Consider the following 27,488-nt stretch of genomic DNA (forward strand, 5'->3'; position numbering starts at 1 on the left):
GGGTAGTCATCTGCCAGCCTCTATTCCCAACATTAGTAGCCAACTTGTCTTGAAGTCACTAAAAATAAGACTAAGTAAATTGTTAGTCATACTAACACATTTTATTGATAAAACCCCAGATAGCTATAAACAGAGAGATTTAAGAAAAATGCATTTTTCCATCTCTTTTTGTTCTTCTCACCTTATTCTACCTGTTCCAAATATCAAAGACATTAAGAAAAATTAAATCTTTTTTCTAGTTTCCATTGTTTCATGACAAGCAGAGCTTCCATGTAGAAAGACAGACATAAAAAACTTGGCTGTTTCAAGTTCTATTTACTATCAGTAATAGATAAGCTAGAAGTGCACTTACCTTGGCAGACTTCTTCAAATAATAATTTACCATGATTAACCTGGTTTCCTCAGGTTTGAAAGATCTCTCCAGTGTTTTCCCACTTGCCCGTTAGACTGCTTGGTACTCTCTAAATGTCAGATACTCATGATCAAAAGAATCATTGCCTTGGATATATCCTTAAACTATACAGAGAGCAAAACACCCATTTCTAAGAAACTTAACACAAATCTATTGTAAAAAAAAAAAAAAAAAAAAAAAAGCTATTGACTGCAGGCAATGCAATCTTGTATTCACTGGTGCAAGACTGGATTCTTCCAAAAAGAGTGCCAGTTAATAATCATACTAGAAATGCTATGAAGCAGATTCTGTCTATCACTCCTAGAAAATTGGCCTGGAACTGCTTGTTACTCCTGGGATGGTCAGAAGGAAGAGCAGAGGTGCTGCATTTCACCCTTCCGACCACACATGTGCATTTTCCAACTAGCCTTTATGCTCTTTCCTCACCACAGCTACCTCTGCTGCTCCTTCTCTGAAGAAGTCTCCTTAACACAGGAAACAACCATGAGGTTAATTTTGCTCCAGAAAGCCCCCCATGATGTATATTCTGGACAGTCAGTTGAAAAAGTTCCTTATGTGGGTCATTGCTCACCTCCCTCTCTGCTGTCCAGGTCCAACTGGAGTCAATATCCAGATTTACCTGGTCAATTATTGATTTCTAAGGTAGCCAAATCAGCCAATAAAACAGGACATAAAGGTCATGTTTCAAACACCCAGGCAGAAGACCACAAGCTGAATTATCACACTGCCCATTTCTGCATAGCTGTCAAAATAATCCAGGCACTGCTCAAACATTTGAGAAATCCACATATTTAGTCATATAGCTATCGGGGGCACTTGATATTTTCAGGGATTCTTTCCTCCTCCTCCTCTTTTGATTGAATTATTTGCAGCTTTGATCATTCAAAGACCTTGTTAACCCTAAATATTCAAGACACATGCTTTCATTAGTTTAGCATTTCTTTCTCCCTTTAGCAGAACTGCTCTGAAAGCAATTTTTCTACAACACTGTGAGTACCAGGGAAATATGCTGTTGTATCTCGCCAATGAAAACCTTTCAGCAACATCAAGAATGCAGCACTCTGGTAAAACATCTGCTGAAGACAGTTAACCTTGACAGTGCTGTGAGCAAAAATATTAGTAACAAAATGAGCCTACATGGTGGGCATATGAGTCTGCTGATGTTCCTGTACGAGAGGTCTTCACCTCTGACTCTGCCTTCTTCATTACAGATCACTGAACTGAGTTAACTCATATTTCAACTCATGCTACAGTGACTGAGAAACAGTACTTGGTATAGCAAACTTAAGAACCGGGAAAATTTCTGTTAATGATAAAAAAATTTAAAACATTTAAGGATTAGGATATATTTTTAGTAGCTATTCCTTCACATAACACAGCTTTTATGCCTTACTTTTGTAAAAGGCTCCTTGCACAGGGAACACATAGCAGTACATTCCTCTTGTATGAAACTACCAGCAAATTGTACAAACCCTTCCTCCTCAAAAGCTTATTTACCTGCAACCAGTAGCTACACTTGCAAAGAACATTTCTGGTCTAAATTTCTGACTCAATCAGAACTTTTTTACCTTGGTGGAAATTACCATTTACTTTAAATAGTACTTATCCTGCTTTGAGTTTTAAAGTGAAACAGTCATTCAGCCTTTGGCAATGATTGAGACTGATGAGCTTCACCAACGAAGCCAAGACAAAACTGACACTGTGTAAAAGATTTCACAACACATGTAAAGAGAGCACGTAGGTTGGAGTTCCCAGATTTCCCATGCATGGGAAAAGAAAATCCCTCACTGTAGGTCTACAAAGTTCTCTAGAAGAGGAGAAAGACTCACATAGATCTGCAAGCTGCCAACACACCAGCCAGGTGAGACTCGAGAGCAGGATCTCACCCCACTGGCACTAGGTAACTCAGCCCCTGCAGGATGGTTGCCATTCACAGAGCAGGGACAAACCCAAACACACTTGTACAACAGCTCAGTGACACCTGGACAGCACCACTAATGCAAACTTCCCAGAGTAAAGAACATGCATCACGGCACAAATTACAGAAGCATATGAGAATAAATTTTGAGCAGGCATTCCAAACAGCAGAGATGCTTTCTAAAGTGTTTTTTTGGTTTGTGGTGGGGTTTATTCGGTTTGCAGTGGGGTTTTTTCCCAGTAGTGTCTGTAAGGATAATACTCACTTATTTAAGAGGAAAAGCCCTTCCCTTGTCTGCATAGTCCATTAATTCAGAATAGCTGCTGTAACAGTGACATTAACTGTTATAATTTCTCATATAGAAACTTCTGTCATTCTCCTCCACTAAGACTCTAAATTGATAGGATTTATTTATACCTATCTTATTTATACAAAGAAATTCCACTCCCTTTCTGTTGGCAATTGGGCTATTTTTTGTTAAAGTTCATTTATTAATTCAGCAGAACAAAGCTCACCTAAGTTATGCACATTAATAGCAGTCTATTATCCATGTTGCCTTCTTATGAATCAATTAAGTTTAATGTCCAAACTTCAAAATGAGCAGAAGAGACATATTTCTGCATAATGAACTCTGAGAAAAAGTCAACAGATGTTCATAAAGTCTCACTATCTCTATCTACACAGGCTTTTAATGAAATGTATTCATGTTAATATAAGAAATCTCATCTATATTTTTCTAAAAGTTGCCTCTACTTGAGCTTGAGATTTAATGAACACATCAAGACCACCAACCATACCAGGCTTGGGGATCTTTAAAAAATGCTTTGCACATCTCTTACTTCTATTGAAATTCTTAGTCCAGATTTCCACTTCTCCTTTCCCAGGACAACTATTACTCCGAAATTAATGAACCTTCTCCCGAGGGCCACACAGAAGCTGTCTGAAGAGCACGAGGCTCAGGCGTCCTGGTACACGTTTCAGACAGCCTGAACCCACAACACCTTCTTCTCTGACCCGAGCAATCTGTCACTTTTGCTTTGGGTGTTTCACATCCAGTGTGGTTTGCCTTTTAATGCTGCTACTGTAAAAATCCTCCGAAGAGCTCTAAGTTCTGCCTGTTTTCTTCCTGGTTCCCCAGAAAGCCTTAAATGCCTAACCAGAAACAGGCACTTCAACAACAAAAATAATGGACTTCTCAGTTTGAGGAACACACAGAAAAACTAAATGTTAAAAGAGATCAGTCCATAATGGGCATTTTTCTGGTTTTATTCGTTATTTAGTGTTTTTTTGGTTTTTTTTTCTCTCAGCATCAAAATATTAAAAACTTATAACTTTTTTCAAATTTTTAGTGAAATTTCTACTGAATGTGACATTTCAGAATTAGTAGCTGATTCAAAAAAGTTAAAAATGCTGCCACTTCCCATTATTTCTCCTTCCAGAGATCTACATTATCCAACAATAACAAAACAACATCTATAAATACATTCTATCTCCTCCAAGCTGCAGTTTGGACAAATTTATTACTAGCCAAGTAATAATAACTACCCAGCATTTCAGCTGCCTTTCATGCATTTGAATGTACTTCCACACATAAAAGACACTCACTACTGGAAAACATTAAAGCCCTGATTTAGAAAAGCATTTAAGAGCATTAAAAAGGTGTTTTCCTGCATAGGCACTAACAACAAAAGGCACAACATCAGAAGGCATGATAAATTCGGAAGAAGAAACAGTTGAACAAATATAATATATATGGGAGATAAAGTCTGGTTATGTCAAGGTTTTGGAGGGTATTTCAGAAGGCTTCTGTTATTATTTTCAAGATTTCAGAACCTGTTTTCAGATCTTATTTCAGGTAAAAATCTTGCTACCATTTTCCATGAGAAGACAGATTTCTCAATAAAGATGGAAGCATTTTTGGCACAGGCATAGACTATAAATGTTTCTATTTTCTCTGCACTTACTTAGATCTCTCACTGGATTATTTATAAACTAGTTCAAGTCTTTGATATGGAGTCTAGATACAGAGGTACAAATTGTCTGGCATCTTCTCTTATGCTGAACAGGCTTGTAAATCTTTATTTGTGTGACAGAAATCATAAATGATGACTCTGAATTTGATGTGGCCGAAACAATAGGATGCTGCACCTCCTTATTTACCTTTCAGACTCGTAAAAAAGTCTGAAGCTTGTTTCGTGACTAGAAACCCTGAAGCAGGGATTCATGACTGCACATAGACACTGCAGAGCAAAAATATTCCACCCTCCCAGCCAGCTCTTCCTGGTGAACTTCTGCTCTCTTCAACGTCACTATTTTTACAGTTATTTAAACATGAACACACCTTCAGTCTCCACTGCCTGACTCCATAATTCTCTTAGCTGACAACACTCTTCTCAAAGGAGTCATAGGGAACTATTTTTATCACTTAGTGCTTTCAGCAGCTATGCACGTCGACAACATGGAGTAAGAATGCATTAAAAAAAAAATCAAGACAATACAAAACCCTAACCTATAATTTGAGACTACTCTCTTATTCTACAATCCACTGGCAAATGCACATTTCTCAAATTTATGTGACTAGAAACATATAATCTCCTAATTATTAACAATTTCTACCATTTTAAAAACTCCAACAAAGCCCTATTGCAATTAAGAACAAAACATAAAACAAGCATGGATGGGAATGAAGTATGGATTTTCTCATCCAAGACAATTATTTGTTGTTCTGTAGCTGTCCGGCTACAGAATTGCAATTTGAACTTTAAATCCTAAAGCGTGTTGGCAACCCCACAGAATTTGGAAAGATGGAGGGAGACAAGAGCAAAGTCTTGGTGTTTCATGCTTATGCTTTCAGCTCAGTATCATCAGAATCTGTTCTGGCTAAACTGAAGCACTGAACTAAATCCTTCCACTTCCAATTTAATTCTACTGTATTTTGCTCTCCTTGGTATGGGCAATGGAAAAGCTTACTCTTTTGTGAAGCAGCCTATTTGAAGTCCCCTATGTCTTTCTACATTATCCTGTTCCATAAGACAAACAACCTTAGATTACACTCTTTCCAATAAACCATAATTTCTAAATTTCTCACTACTTAGGTGATCTGGACAGCATCCACCAGACCACATCTTTCCATCTGGGCTCCATAAAAAAAACAGATGTGCTTAAAAGAACAGAGGTTATGAAGAAAAAGCATACTTGCATTCCTAGAAGACTTGATCACACTAAGTCATTACATTCTTCCCTGGTTTCCATCTTTCCCCAAGCATATTGTTATTGGTCATCAATTCAGAGCAGTTTAGGGACATCTGAGAATCTGACCCAGATAATCGATGAATAGATAATTCTCTACAGGAATTTAAGCAATGATTAAATGATTTATGCAGAAGATGCAATGAGCCAGGCCACCCACTGACACAAATGCCCTGGGGAAGAAAAGCAGCATCACTAAACTATTCCTGTTCCTGGATGACAGCCACCAAGTCCTCGTGAGGTGGAATTTTGCTGTTGGCCCTTAAGAGCCTTTCAGAATGGGTTCAACAGGAGGAGGAGGACACTAATGCACTGGCAAAGCACAAGGGACAGAGCTTTGTGTAATCTCAGGAGGGAGGAATACTGTGGTGTGTTTACAGCCCAGGGTAATATAAACAGATATTATTTTTTCTTCTAGGTTTTTTTTTTTTTCGTCTGTCAGCTATTGTTGAAAGAGAGTCATCAGGAAATATTTATACAGATGTTCAACTTCAATTCAAGACATAGTTTTTTGTACCTACTGAGACAATTCTGTTTTATGGAAAAACAACAAAACCTTGTAAACCACAACAGAAAAGTCACATAGGTTCTATAGTGTTGTCTTCATAATAGAATTTCACAGTTTAATTAATGAAAGCATTATCTTTTATGATATCAGTTTATCTGAATATTTAGTTTTAATTTTAGTCCTTAAGCTACAACCTTTTGAAGTTAATGGACATACATAAGATTACATAACCAGATTTTTTTTTTTTCTTTTAATGTGTTAATCAATTAAAGGGTTAATCATGTTGATGCTTATTAGGTTGAATCAGGGCTTCAGCATCCACTGGAGCAAATGAGACAGTTCGTGCTTCTTGACATTAATGTTTACCTTGCCAGACTCCTGAGTAAAAGTATTACTTTGGACACAGAATTAAACATAAGTTCTGCAACAGCCAAACCCTGGAAGTTTGTATGTCCTCAGGTCAAAATCATGAAACAGAAATTTCTCTTAGTCAGATCTGACACCAAACATAAACATTTAAAAATACAGTAATTCTTACTTTACTTGGGAACAAATTTAATTACGGAAATACATCAGTGTGAGGTTAATGTACTACACAAGCATTCATCAGCCAGTAAAGCAGCAAATCTGGTTCTCACAACTCATCTCATTTGCTATAAACTAGAATACAAACAGGAAACAAAAGATGCTGAAGTGATGCTGAGCAGCTACACATTGCATGAACAGGTCAGGGTCCCACTGGCAAGAACTGTTGCTTTGAAATTTAAATAAATGATTTTTTTTTTAATATTTATGACATTTACAATGACATGTTGACAAGCAATCTCTTTCTAGTGAACTAGGAGACAGTTTTCTTTGAAATGGGTGAATTCATTAACTGCAGTTAAGAAAGTAAGTGTTGGTTTCCAGCTTCTAGAAAAACAAAGCTGCAATAGGAAGCTGCTCTTCAGAAGCAGTTTTTTCATGATAGTTTGTTTATTTATTCTGGCAGTATTTGGAGAGCAGTCCTTGGTCTTTGACAGGAAGTCTGCATTTGTACTCTACTCTGACACTGCTGAACTCTACACAGTAAAGTGTCCATACAAACCAGCGTACACATTAGTAAATCTCAAAAAAAAGTCAGTTTGGATGGGTACAAATCATTCTGATGCCCACAGCAGTGTTGAAAAGGCAGCTTAATATGTAACAAGAAAACCAAGGTCATCTTTACAGCACCACCTTGTTATTCTTCATTTAATCACTGAATCTGTTCCTTTCATCTACTCAATGACTTTCAAAGTTATAAGAATATTTTCACTTCCCATAAAGGTAGAATAGATATAATCTAATGAAAAGGAAACCCTTTCAGCACAAAATAATACACAGTATTCTCAAATGAAAGCAATTCCCAGCAATTCATTTCCTCAAAATAAACAGGGATACACAGCAGTGCAAAGAAGGCAGTTAACAAAGAAGAGGGCAATAGGTGAAACTCAGTCCCAGTAGTTTCTTGTATCAAAAATTAAAACAGCCGAACTAGAATTCACAGTTAAGGAATTGTTCCAGCTTCATAAAATACAAAGAAACTAAACTGAGCTACCATGATGCTGCATAAGCACATTGTGCCTTCCACTTGAACATCACTTCATCACACTGAGGTGTGTGCTTACTGCAGCCTCCTCTCAGGCTTCCTGCTGAGCCCCTGCTTTACTTTCCCTTTGAACAGACTATTTACATACCTTTCAGGATTAAAACGTGCTGTCGTCCATTTTGACTGTGATTGCCATTCTTTCATGTAGAAAAACAGCTTTTATGGTTGCTGGCGTTGTGGTTTGTCCCTAACTCTGTCACAAAAAAGGCCTGAAAGACAAAACCAAGGCTGCACCTGCAAGGATTTCCACAAGTGTTCCCCAGCAGCTGTCCATGGCAGCCCTCTCAGTACTGCCCTCACTGCCCCACACAGCAGAGGTCAAACAGACCTCACCTTGTGATGCTCCTGGGTGCAATCCACCACAAAAACACAAGCCTGCTATTTACTACAAGAATTTCTCTGCTGGTTCTGAACAAATCCCAGCCTTATGTAAACTCTCCCGTGTGATGCAGCCATCCCAGCCTCTGCTCTCTGGCTTGGAAATGCAGAAAGGGGGTGTGCCAAGGGGAATGGAAATCACTAATACTGAAGGAACAGATTTACTTAGAGGTCTGCCTAAACAGGGTTCATGTAGCCACAGCACATCCCAAGAGAATTCAATGGCTCTGTTATGCATTTGGGGGCATGGCAAACAAGGAGGGAATTCAGCACGAATGTGAAGAGTGAAAAAAAAAAATCAATTGGTGGTTATGTGATGTTATAAATTGCAATAAAGTATGCTGGCAGCTGTCAGAGTTCTTCCACAATAAGAAGACAGGAAAGGAATAAAGATTATTTTACTGACTTGATGAAAAAAGAACATCCAAGCTCTCTAAAATATGCTAGGCTTTGATGAGGTCACAAACTTGACAGTGAATTGCCTTAGGAATTCACTACTCTCCCTACCAGGGCTCATGCTGGGCAATCCAAAACACACAAAAGCCAAGTATGTGCAGACATATGGCAACAACAGCATGCACATATATGGAATCTACAGCTGGAAGAGGCTATGGCAAGGACTGGAAAAAGAAAAGTAGTAAACACAAGCAATGAGTGTCTCAGAAGTAGCTGAGTAGATAAGAGTCAGTTCAACCGGATTTCACTCAGATACTTTAATTTCAAGAAAACCATTGCATACTGAAAGCAAGTCAGGAGCAGAAATGATAGTTAAGGCATGCAACAGTGGTTTCCTAGAATATCTTACAAGGGTCAGAACACCTTAATATCACAAGTGACCTTTACAGAAATCACAAAGAAATTTCTCTAATTTAGCTAAACTGATTTGCATGTTAATTTATTAACATCTCAGACAGCCTGTAGTCATTCTGTTAAGTGTGGGAAAATTGGGTTTGGAAGCCAAACTAAGCTAAATGAGTACCAGGCACTCTTTAACTAATTGAAGCAAAGTCATAGAAGCTTGCTACCATGGATTTAGGCAAATCTGCTTTAGCAAAAAAGTTAGTTAGATCAGTGCCAATTCTACATTTAGGCCACAAACACAATTTCCACTCTGCACATTGCTTAGTTCATACTAGTAGAGCTTATGGGAAAACAAATGCAGCCTAATGAAGTAGACAGCACAATTGCCCATATCAGTTACACATACAGCAGGATTATATTTAATCCACTCAAAAGAGTTTACTGTGTCCAAATGAATCCATCTCTCTCAGCTATTTTCAATCATCTAGGCCTGTACCTCAAATTATTAAAATGATGGGGAACTTGGATTCCTAGTATTAGGTGCACTGAATTGCACCTCCAGGTCACAGAAGTGAAATTATATACCACAACATTTGAGACCTTTTCAGGCAGATTTTGTGTAGAGGATTCTGTAACAGACCTGCAGATAGGATTAAAAACTAGATTGTTAAGTCTAACTGTGTTTGAAAAGAGAATAATATTGCTCATTATACTTAACACTTCTGAACTGTGAGCCTATAGAGATGTATAGGATTTTTAACATTACTGAATAAAATGGAGAAAGAAGGCAGTATGGACTTTGCCTATGTATTCTGTATTACAGGCTCAGATATCTGAACTCATGAGAAGCATCACGAGCTCTACAGATATAAAGACCCACACTTACAGGAAGAAGCCTTGCTGATGAATCTTTCTACAGAGGAGCAATGTGTTACCTAAATTTAGAGTCCTCAAATAATAAGGGAAAGGGGAAAAAAAGAAAAAAAAAAGGCAGAAAATAAGTTAATTAGAAGCAGAAAATAGCCCCAAGAAAATTAGTTTGTTCCAAAATGTAACCAATTCATGAAATAAGGATGATGATGATGATTCATACGCTTGAATAAAAAAAAAATTTAAAAAAAGTTAAGAAAAATCTAAATTTAGTGGAGAAGGAAACTCATTCTGACTGTGCATATCTAGGCAGAGTTTTCCTTCCCACACAATTATCAATAAGGCATTCTAAACCTCTGATGAAAGGTCATAAAATCATCATTCACACATACCAGTTTTCGTATGGTTGGTTGTTCCATTTCTTCCTGTTTGTTCCAAAATATAATCAGACTACTTCATGAAAATTTGAATTAAACACAGACAAAGCAGTTTATCAAGACTGTCTGACACTTTAATTGCCATCACTTATAATTCAGGAAAAGAGTATTATAAATCTCCAAGCTTCATTTTTAATTTTTACAGTTCTTCCTCTCCCTGGGTCTTCATCTTAATTGAGTGGATGCATAAGTGTCCTAAACCTAGTAATAAAAATGATAAAAATGTACCCTAGTAGAGCCCTTTTTTTTTTTGTTGTTGTGGTAAACTTACAAAGTGTCAATAAGAAATGTTTTTTTATATACAGTGTTCATGATTTATGTCTTTTTGTATTCACAGCAACACAGAAGAGTTGCTTTGCATCATCGTTCACTTGGCATGCCTCTCTAATTCTGATACTGTGTAAAGAAGTCATGCTTGTAAGTAGTGTAGAGCTGCAAGTCCTTTGTTTGGCTCTAGGAGTCTTCCCTTATTTTCAGGAGGAAATTCAGAGTTTCAGAACTGTTTCTGCTATGGATTAGTGCCACAAAAAGTGGAATCATCATCCTTAGTATCAATTTTCTTTCAACAACAGCCCTAAAATAGGTTGTAAGATGGAGGAAAAGCCTTCATTTGAGCATATCAGCTCATAATGCACAAGACAGCACCTTTAGGATAATTTTATTCAAGGCAATTTGGTAAAAACTAATGAGTTTGAAATTAAAAATAAAACTCTATGCCACTTAGTGGTTTTTCTGAATTTCAAACATTAAACATTTATCTTACTAGACTCTTCCTACATGACCTATTTTTTACTTTCCTGTGAACTGAAATAAAAACAACTTAATGTTCAGTTTTCTTCAAATTCACCATTTAAATAATAGTCAATCAATATTGCTACATACAGGTACACACTTAAGTCAGATAGTTTGCCTAACACAGTTACACCTCAATGCCATATATGTTATATATATAACTACAAAATCCCTTATCTAAAAATATACATAAAAAATATATAAGATACTGCACAACAGGCACCATGTTTAATAAAGAGTTATTAAGCACAGCATCAGGATTGTGAGCTATGCACTCTCTAGAAAATAAAAAGCAAATGCATGTGCAGGATCCTATTCTAAAGCTTATAGAGGTACCCAGTTTTACCATTCAGATAAATATTCAGAGAGATTCATGGTAAACTCAAAGATTTAATATATTGCTTTTCAAAAGTTAAAAACCAAGTGTGTAATTAAACCTAAGACTGTAGCTTTGTACAAATGGGCACTGAGGCTTCTCCCTGCCCTTCTTCTTTCTCTTCCCCTACTTTATTCTAATCAGCTGAAGAATTCCCAAGGACTGTGATAAATGCAAATATTTCGCCCTACCAAACTGTTAACATGTATTATTTCTTCCCTAGGCAGCAGAATAAAACAAATCCAGAAACAACTATAACCAACACAACCTACATTTCAGGGCATCATCAGTTCCTAATTTCTGGAGCCTCATTTAATTTATAATCTTCAAACAAAACACCCCTCCCCAACAGGCCTTTTCTTTTCTCGCTCTTGACCTTTTTATTTAACTGCCATTTCAAATGCATCACTTTTCTTCAGTATTCCCCAATTAGATTTCTCCTCTAAGATCCTCTCTCTCCTCAAGATCTTAATGCATTTTTTGCAGATTGGTTTCCTATTTATAGGTGCACTTCCATCCTCTGGCATGCTTAACTTGCCAGTCTGACAATGCTCACTGTGTCCAGTATTCCCTGCATATTCTAGGAAATCCTATCCTGACTCAGAGATTGCCACACTAATGCAGAAGCAGTGTACTTCTTTTAAGCACAAATAGCCTTGACTCAACAGAACAGTACTATGAACCCCAATCTTTAGGAAAAGCAAGGTATTTATCTAGGTAAGTCTTGAAAATAATTCCATTTATTAGGGTTTTCACTCTAATAAATATTGCAGGAGCGAAGGAAAGTCTTGTTAACAACTAAACAACTCAGTTTAAAATGCACAACAAATCATTATCATGGCTACCAGCTGGTAGCTTTTTCAGGGACAAACTAGTCACTCATGCCAGAAATTTGCAACGACAACTAGAAATACACAGAACTATCTTTTCATGTTAAAATCCTCTAATGGAAGGTTTGGGGTTTGTTAAGACATGCAGTGAACATGAAACCAGATCTGTCCTCACACTCGTGTTTCAGAACCAGCTTTGCCAAATTCAGAACACACAACATCAGAACAGTACCTGAACAAAAGGGAAAGCGTGTGTGACAGACGTGAACTTATAGTCCTATGAATTTTCTCTTGACAAACAATTTACAGTTGGTTAACTGACTGGGAATGTGCACTGAATTCTAAGCAAAATATTGTATGTTGGTTTAAGTTTTGACATTACTGTGTATTAGGCATCAATGCTGAAATCCAGCCCTGTATTACACAGCTATTAACAACACACTAGAAAAGAGATTTTCAAACCTCAAGAGCTTCAGAAGAAATCCCCACAATACAGCCATTCTCTGTCAAAAGTACAGGCAGTCATCATTTCAGGTAGAAATTGAGCCAATTTGTTTATCCTGCATCTTGTTTGTTCCAAAGCAATTAACTGAATGAAGAAATCACTTGCCTGTCCACGATCACAGCAGACTTCAGGCTTGCCAACTGCTGTCTTCTGGAACTCATCCAGCCAATATTGCCACATGCTTTAAGCACATCCTCAAATCTTGGCCAGATACAACTAACTGTTAGTTTTGTTTTGGTTTGCTTTGTTTTTCCCCAACAGAAAACACTGCAGTTAGACTACTAATGAATTTCCTGTAATAATTCAGTATAGCTTCCCTAAGATGTATTTCCTGATATAATACCTCAGTATAGCCTCCTCTTGTGAAGAAAAAGGAAAAAAAAAAAAATCAAAATATTAGTGCCCCGGAATCTTCAAAGTAACACTTCACTTTCAATGGCAATGCTCTTCCTTCCTCTCCAAAGCTTTCACATTCGGTAACAACTCATATTTCTGATCAATAAGCAAAATGTTTGGCTTTGTTTCACAATAAACTGTTAAACAACATGTTACACATCTTGCTCATGAAAATGCATTCACCATATATAGGGCAAATTCACCATCTCTGCAGGAAGAACTTACAGCTACAGTTCTTGTACATGAAAAGCAGGACACAAAGATGGATGTTATTGCAGAATTAAGGATTAATTTCTGTTGAAAAAGTCTCATACCAAAATTTAGAGTAACTCAATTACAACACTGCTGTATGCTTAGCCAATACTGATCTATATAATTAAATACAAATTGTTAACCTATTAAAAAGCAGCAAAGAATAGCAACTAGCTTTCAGTAACTAATCCAAATGCTCCTGAAATACAAAATTAGGTGCTACCTTAAGTATTGATGACACTGACCATGGCCTTGGAATCTTACCCTCTTTTTTTTTTTTTTAAAGCCTGATAAAATGCATCCCCTAGAAAGCAGTGACAGAAAACAACCAAGAATCAACATGATCTCATTCAACATATTTATCATTCTAATATACTGCAGATCAAATTGACAGCAGAGCCAGGTGTAAAGACTGGATAACTTTTTTCACTGTGAAACTCTACATTCTGTTGTGCTAGAATTTAACTGCAGGGCCGAATACCAAAGGTCTTTGGAGACATTCAGTGAACAGAATCAAATTCTGCACAATTTTACTTAACAAAATTTTGGAAGAAAACTATAGCAGACCAATATGTGCCAACCCCCACCTTAATCCATTATTTTAAAGTTCTTTTCTACTGTTCTATGATTGTAATTCAATCTCCTTGTGTTTAGATCCAACAAAGCAACTATTACTAAGATGACTGAAGAGTTTTCTTCCATGTAGGCTTTGCCTCAGTTCACTAAATCGTCACTGTTTTCTTACTGAAGTGAAAATTTTATTTTATTCTTCAGGTGTAGGATATGAGCCTTCTTCTCTGAACACACTCTTCCAAGTCTGCTCTGTAAACACTATTACCAACCTATTGAGGATTTCCTCTCATTACTGCATATATTTAAATTAGTACACAGTCGCACTTTACTTCTACCATAGATCTGCTGAATGAAATAAAACCAACCAAAAAGAAAAAAAAAAAAGATCGTTAAATGATTATGTATGTTTCAATCTTCAGGCACAGAAAGCAGCAAACAATCCCCAACCTTCTTTAAAAATTACCTCAGCTCTCCTTTGCACTATCTTACAGTCACAAACAAAAATACAATTCCTCCTTTTTTAGAAACCTGTTATTTATGTACTAATTATTTTAAAATTTATTTATTTTGTATTTTCTAAGGCAAGAGAGCATTTGTATCTTCCCAGTTTGCAGTCGAAGGTGAACCACAGAAGACATAAACCTGGATTTCCAGAACTCCCTGCTAGCACTTTAGTGCCTGATCCCTCTTAACCCTCAGTGTCCCTCCAAGCCTGACCAAATGAGTTCATTGTGGTATAAACCCTACACCATTCCCAGCTTTCACCATGTTTTGACATCCTCCATCTTCTGCTTAAATGTTGGTTTCATGGTTTTATGCTTCTCATTAGTCAATAATCCTCACAAGAAGAAGAGATGTATGAACTTAACTTGAACTGATCCTTTAGTCCTTTCAAAAAAAGAATTAAATGAAAAAAGATTAATAATAAAACAGGCTGTAATACTTCAAAGATGAAAAATCACTGTGCGTTATCAACATGATCTGATGTAAATGATTGCCAAATCTGGTTTTATTTAATATATCCCCTTACTAAAGCTAAAGAAGGGAAAACTGCATCCGTGGGAGACATTATTTGCTCAAAATGTCTTATAAAATATTATAAAGAATGTATGTTTTGATAAGCAGGAATAACTTTATTTGAACCCGAGAGTCACTGATGAGATAGCAGTTCACAGAAAATAAGATGTCTTAAGTTATGTAACTCCTTCAGGTTTCTCCTACATTTAGTGAGATAAAATTTATAAAGAATGGAACACTACTCCTGTTATAAAATACAATTAATTACTGTATGCCAATATTGTAATATAGATGCATATCTAGTAAGACTGATCCAAGAGAACCTAAAACAGCAAGATATTCATCCAGTCCACAAAACTCTACTCAAACTTACAGCCAGGAGCTGAATTAAACATATAAAAGCAAGAATACTGAATTAAGTAACGAAATGTAGGATGCAGACTTCTTCATTAAAATCTTCAAGGACAAATTGGAAAATCAAAATAAAATCTTACTGACTATCATAATTACAGCTTAGAAACACCTATGTAGAATTTTTTTATAAATGTGTGTGTCTGTGCATGTCCATCTATCTATACACACAGAATATCTGCATCCACATTTGTGTATATATACGGATAAGAACACCTGAAGTCTGAAAGCACTAGGATCCCAAATATTCTCCCTTCTGTCTCACACTCACATTTCACCCCATTTTCACATTTCTTCAGTGTACACAGTTGTCACACTGTACTTGTCTGAACAGTAGATCTGCAATGAAAAATTTAGGTCGCACATTTTCTTTTAGCCTCCACTTTTTCCAAGACTTTCCCAACCAGAGACAAAGCTTGGGTATCTGGAGGCAACTCACAGTGTGATTAGGAATCTGTAAGAATTACCTTGTTATTTTAAAATTGCTTTGCCAGTAAACAAACAAAGTAAGATTTGTGAAGTTTGTTCATTATAATTACTAACACTCACCTCCGGATTCCTATTTGCAAGGAGCATACAAACATCAGCAGTACAAAATAGGATTTTAATATTTCTTCACATTTTAGAAAACTAGCTCTTCATATTTGAAGAAAGCAGATATCATTTCAAATAGGAATGCCTTCATCTCACAAATCTATCAGGACTGCATTGCAAGAGAGGTTGCTCTAATGAAATACAAACCCAACATAAACTACATCTGCCCTTCTCTAGAGACTAATGGGTACAATTCTGCTACCAAATACTAAATTTAAATGTCTTTCAATTGTTGAGAATACAAAGTCACTGAAATTTTGCAGAGTTTTCATTTTAGTGAGTGAGGCAAGCTATCACACTTTCAAAGAAAAACTGCTAACACAGCTACTAAAGCAGTATTCACAGTAGATAGGTATCTACAGCTATCACTGCACTTCAAGCCATAGCAAAATGGTAAATTTTAATACAAAAGCATTGGAAAGGGCATTGATTCAGAAGTACTAGAATAGCTAGTGATTGGCTCAGTGACAGAGCAAGATGCTGAATGCAACACAGTGCAGCTGAAGAGTGAAGAAACAAGAACCAATTTTGAGAGCCTTCAACGATAGTTTGAAGAGACATTTACTGCTGTAACAGCTCCTGGATGGAGGTGCAGACTGTACCTACTTACTGGAGCTATTTCAAAAATGTCACAACCTAGTCATTAGGGAAGTAATTTTGAAAAGATTGAAAGATCAAAGCTTCCATCTCACTAAAAGGAAATGGCAACTGGAGCAATAAGTTTAATTAGATAAACCTCCAGTTCATAAAAAACCAACATCTTCCACCCTTAAAACTGTGAACATCAGTCAGAAGAAACACACATGCAACCCAAAATATCTTTGCCAGTTTTAAAGTTTGGCTGGCTATGTTGCAACAAACCAAGACAATGAAAACATGTTATTTGCTTCAATCTATAACGGCTCATTTTTTCCCCAAGACATAATTTTCCCTGTTATTAAGTATTTATTTTCATTTTTAATTCCCCTGGTTCATTTTTTCTGCTATCAAAGCACCAACTTAAAAAATGCAATGACTAACCAAGGAGGCGTTGTAGCTGCAGTGCATCAAACCAGTTTTGTTGACCATTCACAGGTCACTGCACTGTTAGCTTCACATGCCTGTTTTGGAGACAAATGACAACCACAGCCAGTTGTTTTCCAAGCTACACAGGTAATATCACCTAGGCAATAAGGAAAATAACTCTGTCTTGCTGTCAAGAGTCTCAATTTTCAAATTTGAAACTATATTCAAACAGTCTCTAATACAGCCAGCAATAAAATTCACTGGCCAAAGGATTAAGATGCCTAAGGTGTTTAAATCAATTTAACATACAGTACTACCAGATAAAAAACTGATGAGTTACACAGCAAAGCTTATGTTCAATACCTACACTGAAATCCTACCCTGTTTGACCTCTACCCTAAAAAAGAGTTGATGTCATTTATCATATGTATTTTACTATATACACTTTTGTTTCTAAACCATGAAAATATGAAACATCATCATTATTAAATAAAAGGACTTAATTATTATATAAAAGGGAAAGAAGGTAAGGTTGGAAAACCAGAACTGACTTCTGTAGAATAGGATAGATTCTTTCACTTGGAAGGCTCCTACAACAATCATCTGCTTAACCACTTCACAGCTGAATCAAGAGTAAAGCATGGTTTTGGCATTGCCCAATTCCTCTTAAACACTGACAGGCTTGGCACATTGACCACTTCTCTAGGAAGCCTGTTCAGTGTGTGACAAACCTCTCAGTGAAGAAATGGTTTCTAGTGTCCAGTCTGAACCTCTGAAACAGCTCTGAACCATTCCCACATCCTGTCACTGGATATCAGGAGATCAGCACCTCCCTCTCCACTTTCTCTTGTCAGGAAGCTGTAGAAAGACATACCTCCATCTCAAGTATTTACAATTACAATTATTTACAACTTTTTAAATAATTTTGCAGACCAAGGGAAGAATGTTCAAGGTGAAATTCAGATGTGCTTGTGAATCAATTATATCCTAAAATTCAAATGAAAATCTGACGGTAGGTATCAAATCTAGAACTGCAAATGCAAGAAAATTTATTTCCTGAAAGAGATCAGAAACCAGGAAGACAAATAAGGCTCTTCTCCAAATTATACTTGGATTAAACTCAGAATACTGAAAAATTCCTGCCACAAAAAAGACCTGCATAACACTTTTTATGATACTAATAAAAAATACCAAAGTTATCTCTTTCAGCTTTTAACAATTATCCTCTGAAAATGAAGATACTCCTGAAACCAATTATTAAACATAACTGCCATTCACAGTCGGATTACCAACTGCCAATAAAGACCATTGCTCACTTGAAAAGTTCAGAGAATTTTTAAATATGCATGTAAAAATAAGGACTGTTGAGGACATCTCCTTTGATATTGTCTAAGAACTAAAGAAAATTTATACCCTGACATTTTTATACTTCAGAAACATTTTTACGTTTTCCTGAAATGTAAATTTCCTACATTATGAAAAACATTAAAGTTCGGTTATAGCACAGGCTTTATATAAAATATCAATTACTACACATTTGATTATCCTTAATCTTACAGTGCACAGCATATAAAAGCCCAATATATTTTGAGAATGTTCACAATCTGAGAAATTACTTAGGCCAGCAGGAATGTGACTAGGAGACTATTATTCCCCCCACCCCTTGAGGGTGCCCACCAGCAGCAGGGTGCTGTTGGGGATGGTTCATCTCTGGCTCAGTGCTGCAGCAGGCACCAACACAGTCCCCTTGCATAATTGTCAGGAGCTCAGCCTGTGCTCTGCATTATGGCAACAACACAGCACTCTTCCACAGCCCTCTCTTTCAACTCCACTGAATTTCATCTTCCCCAATGCAATTTTGTCTGCCATTAACCGAGTTTCAGCATTTGGTTTCTGTTGCTCTAACATCCCAGGTACTACCAGATCCCTGATATTGGAATAGCCTTGTGCTTTTATCAAAGCAAGCATTTTAGCAGGGTGAAAGTCATTGCCAAAGAAGAATTGTTTATCTAAAAATAAGGAATAAACAGTTAAAAAGAAGTTCATTGCTATATATCTGCTATATCTTTAGTACTCCAAAAATTATCCAAGCCAAGTGCACAATCTTCAAGGGATTCTTATCCTTTTATAAAGACTAGGCAAAGTGGAAAAAATCTCATTCTCTATGCTATATACTAATGAAAATGTAAACATTTTTATGTTTAAACTATACTTACTTAAAACTACACTTATTTCAGAAACAAGCTTAGATCATTCTGCATGTCATATTTCATGCATATTAATGAACTCCACCACACTATTCTGCACTGGGCTAAGAGACTCTTCTCTGTTTTGCTGGAATGTATCAAAGACCCATTATCTAAGTTTCACCTAGAAACATTGAGAAACTATAAAAGGCTGTCTGTAACAAGAAAGAACTGAATTATCACACTACTGTAATAATTAACCTACTGGTAAAATGACTGAAACAACAGCAACATCTCAGAATTTTCTGCTTAAAAGCAGCAGGGGGAATAACAACACACTACTATAATACATAATTAGATAATTTGATTTTCAAGCTTCAAGCCACCACTTCAGCCAGGAAATCTGTAAAGCAAATCACAAATCATAAGAAATTGTATTTCATGTGATTAGACAGTATTTTATTTTTAACACTTCTGATTAACAGATGGAAGCGGAGTTTCTCCCTCAAAACTCCTTTAGTCATCGTAAAGTACCAACAAAGATGTTAATTAAACAAAACAAAAAAAGCCACCAAAAACGTGTGATTTCATGTTCATTCTCTACAGCTATTTCTGTAGCATCTGAAATTACAAAATTACCATTTAGTTATATCAACATATACACTATAGGGAAAAAAATGTACCAGGTCATCACTATCACTTGAATCCATTTGATCATGTTAATAAATATCACCAAGATAAAATTATATACTTATTTTGTTCACCAGAATAAATTATTTCTCATGTGTGAAATATTCTCATGTTTCAGCCCTTACATAAGGGAAAAGGCTCTTTAAAATGAAGAGCACATGTAAGTATGACTGGACGTAGTTCCCCCTATTTCCTCTGCATATAAAATTAAAGAAATGCTAAGCAAGACTATTCAATAAATATTTTTTTAATTCCTATGCAATTACTGATTTATACTGGAAAAGTGTGTGCTTGTGAAAGAACAAGAGTGGGTAAAAGAACTGTGTAACTATAAGAAATACACCCTAAGTAGACTGATAGCTGGTAGCTTGATTTTCTGACTATTACCATATGTGTATTTATTTGCTTAAATAATTGACTCACAATTAAAAAAAAAATAACATCCAAAACCCTGCAGAAATCCCCACAAATTTTTACACTGAATCAGTAAGTTTATGTAAACCATGCTGACAGAAGTGAGGTCTAAAGAAAAGTTTAGCAAAGAGAATTAAAAGGGAACACGCAACCCAAATTGGGTGCTAAATACAGAGTGCATAACTCTTTCCAGTTATGGCTGAAGGAAACTGCCCTTCCCTAAGATGAGCCACAAATCTGAATCACAGGAAAAGCAGGAACCATCTCTGGAGAAATGAACAGTACTGAAACAGCACTTGATAATGAGAAGAACTTCTTTCTTCCATCTTAAAACTACTGGCCATCACTTTTATAAGAGATTATTAAAATATTAAAAATTTATAGAGGGAGCCTCTTTTCTTTTCTTATTCTTCTACCCCAATTGCAAGGCATCTTCACAGGAAGGGAACAATCACATTCTGCCAACGATCACTGAGGGAGAGAACGACAGGCAAACTCTACACAAACTTCTCTTATAGTATATTAAAAGTTCCTACAGGGAAGGATATTAATCAAAGATATAGAATTTGTCTGAGTTCTGAACTTTTTTGCTTATGACTTAACACAAATTCACCAAATCAAGCAAAAATGCTCATTTCTTCACAGGGTATTGACTGATGTATTTACTTTGGACAAAGTGCCAAACACCTTAAGTATAAAAGGACCTTGAAGATACCAGTTTTCTTGCATCTCTTATTTCACATTCTGACTGCATCACATGATGTGCACAATAACGTGATTCCTCATCTGACAGCAGCACTGAAACCTATACAAAATTCATCCCAAGTTGTGAGCTATTCCTCCCACCACCATCTTAATCAGTTTGAGGATAAATTCTCATCTTCAAAATAAACCATTTAAGAATTTTATCACTGTAAACAAACGTGACAAATACTACATTCTATATTAACTGCACAAAAAAGAGAAGATGGTCTGCCAGATTTCTCAAGTTAAAATTGTTCTCACACTGTTACTATATTGGGCTGTGTCTAATTAGCTGATTTCCACTTCCAGTTACACCAAAGCAAATTCAACCTAAGTCCATTAACCAAATTATTTCAGTCACTGAAAGACAATCTGGCTGTAGGCCGTGCACATACCTAATAGCATCTAATTCTGAAATGATAGGACAGATCATCTCTGTGTCATTTATGTCAGAGCCATGACAAAATCCTTTTCCCAGATGAATAAGTGACAGTGAGAAGGCTGTTTTCAATGGGAAGAGGAAGCGAAGAGCTGGCTTGTTTCCATGGAAACACTAGCAGCATCAGGCAGAACAGCTGTAGAGGAAGAGGCAGAAGTTAGGAAGGCAGAAATCTTGCTGATTTTACCTCACTGATATGTCAGTACCATCAGAGACCATCTACACTTAGGGTAGATCGAGCTAGTTGATTACACATCATGTATTAAGCTAGAATTTCCAACTAGGACTTTTAAAAGCCAGCATGTCAGAAGTAAATTAATAAAAATTACTTACAATGTGATTTAGTCAGCCCATGTATAAATGAAGCTACAGAGTGTACGAGTATCTGTAACAGTAATGCATTGACTCTTGTCATTAGGCACACATCTCGATGTGTCTTTAAGAAAGACAGCTCCCATCGTGTAAATGCTTCAAACAGAATAACTGTTTTTCACCAATTTAATGTAATTGACTATTTTCCCACTTGTAAATAAATTCACTGCTTTGATTACCAACAAAAGGAATGCCCTCTTAGAAGCATCAGCCTTAACTATTTTCTTTGTGCCATTTTCAGACAGATGTTTGCCGAACTAATAATCGAATGGTAAAATCTGAACTATACCTGCTTTCTTCATTGAATAAAAGAGAGCAAAGATTTCCATTTATGTATTAAAGGGCTCCTATCAGTTAAGAAAGCAAACCTTTGCTATTCACTATTAATCTACAAACATATATTCTGAGATTAATGCACCTTCACCACTCCATTCACAGTAATTCAGACTACTGCAGTAGTGTTGTTTCCACCAAAAATAAAACCTGTCTTGAATCAGAACAGGCAAAGCCCTAAAAATATAACTCATTTCAGTCATTCACCATAGTACATGACATGCTTCCTAAATCAAGGCTTTCTTGACAAGTATCAAAACAGCTGTCTAGGTACCTGGAGAAAACATAAGCAAGCCACCAAATAAAGACATAAGTTATCTTTGATAAGAATGTTCTCCAACATAATTTCTGAATCTTTAGCCTCTCGAGGGAATCTGTAAAATCGTATTTTTCCCCTCTCCCATCCCACTCATTTCAGCTGATTCTTCACCTCCCTAAATGTTCAAAGCTGGTGTAGGTGCAATGGGTCACTGAAAGGAATTTCTGATAACATATTAACATCATATAAAGCAGTAGAGAGGAACTTTATTTCCCTCCAAAAATACCATCCACTGCTCAAATACAGCTCCTCATGTCACTGTGAAGCAGCATCAGTATTTTTAACACTTGCAAGATGTATCTTGATGCCTAGACCACAAGGCTTTTGTGGGTTTATTTGCATTGCAGTGAATATTTACTTACACCCAACTTTACAAATACTTGCTAATTAGGATTTATATTTCCTTGTAAACCAAGTAATTATGATTTTCCTAGAGATAAAAACCATAGCAAAGGGGTGTGCAGGTTGCCTTCAGCTGCAGCAAACGGCAGTGCTCTGGGCCATGCTGCTTAACTACCCCACGTGGCAGGTGCTCTCCCCTTACCCATGCACAGATTTACAGTCCTCTCAAAACGTTAAGGATATATAGCTATGGACTCGGTGAATTTCAGGGCCATTTTTGCATTCCTGCACTCACAGGAGTAATCCATAATCCTTAGGAAAAAATCAATGACAAATACTAATTATTTCTTTAAACAGCATAATTTTTCAACTATTATTCAGAAGTAAAAAGGTTTTAGAGGTAATTATTTTGAAATATGATATCTGAGATGAGCACTGGCATTCCAGTTCCTGCTGGACATCTGCAGAACTTTTGAACTTAGCACTTAATATTGCCTCTTGCACATTCTTACAAACTATTTAGATGGATCTTTGCACTTTACTAAAGCAAACAAGTACCCGGCACTTAGGAGCCACTGGACACCAAAATCACTAACAGATATTAACCAACAAAACAGTGCACATGCTTTAGTCAGGTAAGAATTAGGTGTCTGCTTCAGAGACATTTAAGCCAAGGCACAAAGATTCAGTTGCCCAGCACTCCTCGTCCTATGCCAGCCCCTTAGGGCAGCAGATTTCCACATCTACATAACAGCATTGTGTCAAACAGCCTTTTGTGAATGATCGTTCTATTACATGTGCAGTGAAAGCGGTACGGGGGCACTCTTTAATTTCATTTCACAGTCTGTGAAATCCAGAACGATAATATGAAGACAGATATAACATTCAGACCTAACTCCTGAACTTGGAAAACAAAGGAAAGTGTTGCAGATTTCAAAGCAATCATATATGCATGGATTACATTTCATATTTACAAGGCCCGTGTTTAGTAGATGTCGCTGACTATTAAATCGCATGCCCTAAAAGTTGAATTTTTTTAGAATCTCGACTAAAGTAAACCCTCTTGTCAACAAACTAGTTCCACTATTTTTATAACATCACTGGATGGTCTTGCTAGAATAATCTTGTGCATGCACTATCCCCGAAGAGGTTACCATGGCAACTTATATTTGAATTTCTATAAATTTCTATTTTTAGAGATCAGAGTTTCAAATAAAGAAAATCACAAATATTAAGTACCATTTCATTAACAGAAAATATCCCATTTTTATCAGCATCATAATTCCCAAAAAAGACACTAGTGAACCTAAATCAGAAATGCTAAAAGAAAATAATTATTGCAGTTCTTAGGAAAGTTTACCACTAAGCAGCCCCACTATAATCTAAGTGGTGTATGAGTCAGTAACTAACACTTTGAGGCAAAGATTGATGTTGAGAGTTTTGTCTTGATTTCAGTAAGCCCAGGATTTCATTCGAATGTTTTTAGAGTTAGTCATCATCTCAGCTGACATAAAACAAGAGCGTATTTGCCAGAATACTCAGAAAATAAGGGCTCTTGTTTCAGGTGTGGAAAAACATAATGTCTCAGTTCCAAACGAAGGTTATCATCTCCTTAAATTACTGTGTTCAAGAGTGCTTACTAAGTGCATGCAACTCCTTAAATACAAATTCACTTTAACGCTTTAAAACTCAAGAGAAATTCTCGAAATTGTCTCCCTACCTGAAAGATCAAGTACAGATCTTCAGAAAAAGAAAATACAGATTTAGACGCTGCCATTAAGGTACTGACATTGCCTTATTCTGGCTGCCTGGATTTGAAATCAGAATAAAATCTTTAAAATAATTACGTTATAAAAAGGTAAATACCCTATCTTCTAAGAGATTAATATTGCCATGTTTCAATTTCCTACTATAGTGTTAATTAGAGTATTCATTTTGCAAAACTGAAATATCTTCACCCAGGCCACTAATGGTTCAGGATGACCTAGTACAGATAGAAAATCAGAAAGCAAGTACCCACAGGTTCTGTCAAAGACTGGGCTGAAAACCCAACTGCAACTCCGGGGCACAAGAGCATGTCTACTTCCTATTTCTCCTGGTATCTTCCATTTAACATTTACTCTGTACTTCTCACTTCTCCAGCAAAGTTGAGCAGGAAGATTCTCTGCCATAGAAGCCGCAGTTTTGACACTGCCAGCAACTTTCCACAGGACAGCAGGTGAAAGAAAACCTGCAGGGCAATCACTGCATGCACTAGAGTTTGTCAGGTAAGCAACAGCCAAATTTTCCTTAGGATTCAGACAACTGAGATGCGAGATGTGGGTATGTCACTGATGAGCAATGATAGACACTTCTGGTAGCTTTTCTTCAGAACCCATTCTTTATTAAAAGCATATCTTAAGAATCAACTGTAGCCAGCTTTCAAGGGAAAACATACTGGTAGGCAACCTTCAAAAACATAAACAGCGTTGGCACTCAGCAAGTGACAGCAGTAATTGTGAGGACTTTTACTTTCTGCTTAACTTACCTCAATAAGCTCACAGGGTGAGCAGCAGAAACTGCATTATGCCATGGGCTACACTTCAGAAGTCACTAAACCATACACTTACGTGCACATCTATGAGACTGCCAGTGGAGTAAGTGGAACTGATTAGGAGATTACACCCACCATAACCACACTTTCTGCAGAATGAGGTTTAGCTCTCAATACTTCATGGAAATCCTGATAAATACACTACATACTCATTGCCATTTCATCATCAAACATTTCCTGTTACAAGTCCTTTGTCTTGTATTGCAGGGAGGATTTGCTGGTTGCTTTTCTGGTTAAATTAGAGACACCACTGCATATTTCTCTCAAAGGAATTACAACCATTTGTTTGCTCCAAAGCCCCGAGTTAGAGAACGAACCTGCATCACCGCTGACAACTGCAATGAAAAGACAGAACTAAAATCCAAGACATCAAAGTATCGAGTAGTGAGCATAAAAATCTAAAATCCCTATCTGAGTAAGAGAAAGTCAGTAAGATCACTTACTGTCTTGTCCCCAGGCCCTCAGTCACGGAGCCAGTCAGGGTCACCCTGAGAAATCAATGGAGGAAGAGCCAGGGTGACCCCCTGTCACATTTACTTTGTTGAACCAGGATCACCTACCAGTGCAGAGAGAGCAAAGCTCAGAAAGGACTGGGGTCACTCTCCTGTGTCACTGTCACCACCTGACCCCAAACCAGAGACCTCAGGCCAGCTTCCCCGGCCCGAAATGCACCTTCACGCAGGTGCTCCGGGAGGAAGAGAGCGCCTTGGGACTGTTCCTGCTCACACCCACACACAAACAGGTCCATAGTGAGTCACCCCCTCCACACCCCCACGCAGGCCAGGGGGCGACTGTGGCTCCCTTCAGGCTTCTCGGGGCACAGCTCCCACCTCACCCCCGTGCACTCCCATGGGAAGGATGCCGGCACAGCGGGACGGCGGTGCCTGACATTGCCTGCAGACGCGGAGGGGACAAGCATCGCCACCCCACGCGGACCGACATCCCCCCTTGCAGTGGCCCACCAAAGCATCACTTCTGCACGCACCCCCGAGCGGGGCGAGCTGCCCCGCGATGCCGGCTCCCGCTCAGGGCACCCCAGCAGCCCCTCGGCCTCCCAGCCCCCGGTGGGAGCGCCGGCCGGCGGCGCTTACCCTGGCGGCACGGGAGGAGTAAGGGTCCTCGAAGAGCGCCCAGACGCGGGGCTGCAGCCGCCGCCAGCGCCCGCCCTTGCCCTCGGCGGCCGCCCCCACGTCCTCGATGCCCAGCCTCTTGGCGGCCAAGTCGTCGTCGTCGCCGTCGGGGGGCGGCTCGCCCGTCAGCAGGTCGGGTGCCTCGAAGATGTCGAGGGCCTCCTCGGCGTCGCGGTGCTGGCGGTAGGTCATCCAGCAGCAGGGCTCCACGTCGGTCTCGTCGATGCCCCAAAAGGCCAGCTCCTCCTCGAAGAGCGGCCCGCAGACGTCGGCGGGGCAGTGCAGCTTGCCGGTGCGGTAGTAGTTGAGCACATAGGCGAAGACCCCCGGGTGCCGGTCGAAGAAAAACTCGCTGGCGCCGCCGCTGCCCCGGGGGCTGCAGCCGCTGCCGGGCTCGGGGCAGCCGCCCGCCGGAGGCGGCGGCGGGTTGGGGGGCGGCGGCGGCTCCTCGCCGCCCGGGGACTCGCTCTGGGACTCGCAGGCGAGCAGAGCCAGGCGGGTCCCCGGCAGGGTCTTCAGGGTGCTGCGGTAGGTCTCGTGCCGCGTGCCCCCCACGTTGAGGATCACCCTCTCGTTGTCCTCGAGCTTCCCCATCGCTCCGGGTGGGACATGACTGGGGAGACCGCGGGAGGCGGCGGCGAGGATTGGGAGGGGGGCGCGCCGGTCTCTGGGCGGGGGGCAGCCGGTCGCCGGCAGGTCCGTGGGGAACGAGCTTCTGCCTTAAACGCAAACAGAAGAAATCGAGGAGAAGCCCCACAGGCACCACCGCAGGAGGACCGTTCCCCGCGGACACGGCCCGTCCCCGAGCCCTCCCGAGATCTCCCGCGGACCCGCACTCCGCGGAGAGCCCTCCCGGCCCGGCCCGCCACCCACCGCCGGCCAGCTCCGCACGCTCCTCCTCGCAGGGCTGCGCCGCCTGCCCGCTCCGGGCACAGCTCCGGGCTGTCTCCCGCTTCCCCTGGAAGCAGGCTA

The 27,488-nt window shown here is 38.6% G+C and overlaps 1 protein-coding gene across 11 annotated transcripts in view; it reads right to left on the reverse strand.

Annotated features, from left to right (window-relative positions):
* The window catches only part of KCNC2 (potassium voltage-gated channel subfamily C member 2), a 96,854-nt gene extending 69,671 nt beyond the window's left edge, over positions 1-27,183 (reverse strand). For 2 of the 11 annotated variants that reach the window (XR_015803783.1, XM_014879311.2), the window contains exon 1: positions 26,478-27,174. Coding sequence is in view for 10 of the 11 variants with exons in the window: in XM_014879311.2 (XP_014734797.1) it covers positions 26,478-27,110 (633 nt within the window). In the remaining variant the exon portion in view is untranslated. Of the gene's footprint in view, positions 1-26,477 lie in introns of all 11 variants that reach the window. The other 9 variants (XM_088164949.1, XM_088164950.1, XM_088164953.1 and 6 more) reach the window with 8 other exon arrangements.
* Between the last annotated feature and the right edge of the window lie 305 nt (positions 27,184-27,488).

Source organism: Sturnus vulgaris, chromosome 5 (genome assembly GCF_052056855.1).
Source record: "Sturnus vulgaris isolate bStuVul1 chromosome 5, bStuVul1.hap1, whole genome shotgun sequence".
Taxonomy (NCBI): domain Eukaryota; kingdom Metazoa; phylum Chordata; class Aves; order Passeriformes; family Sturnidae; genus Sturnus; species Sturnus vulgaris.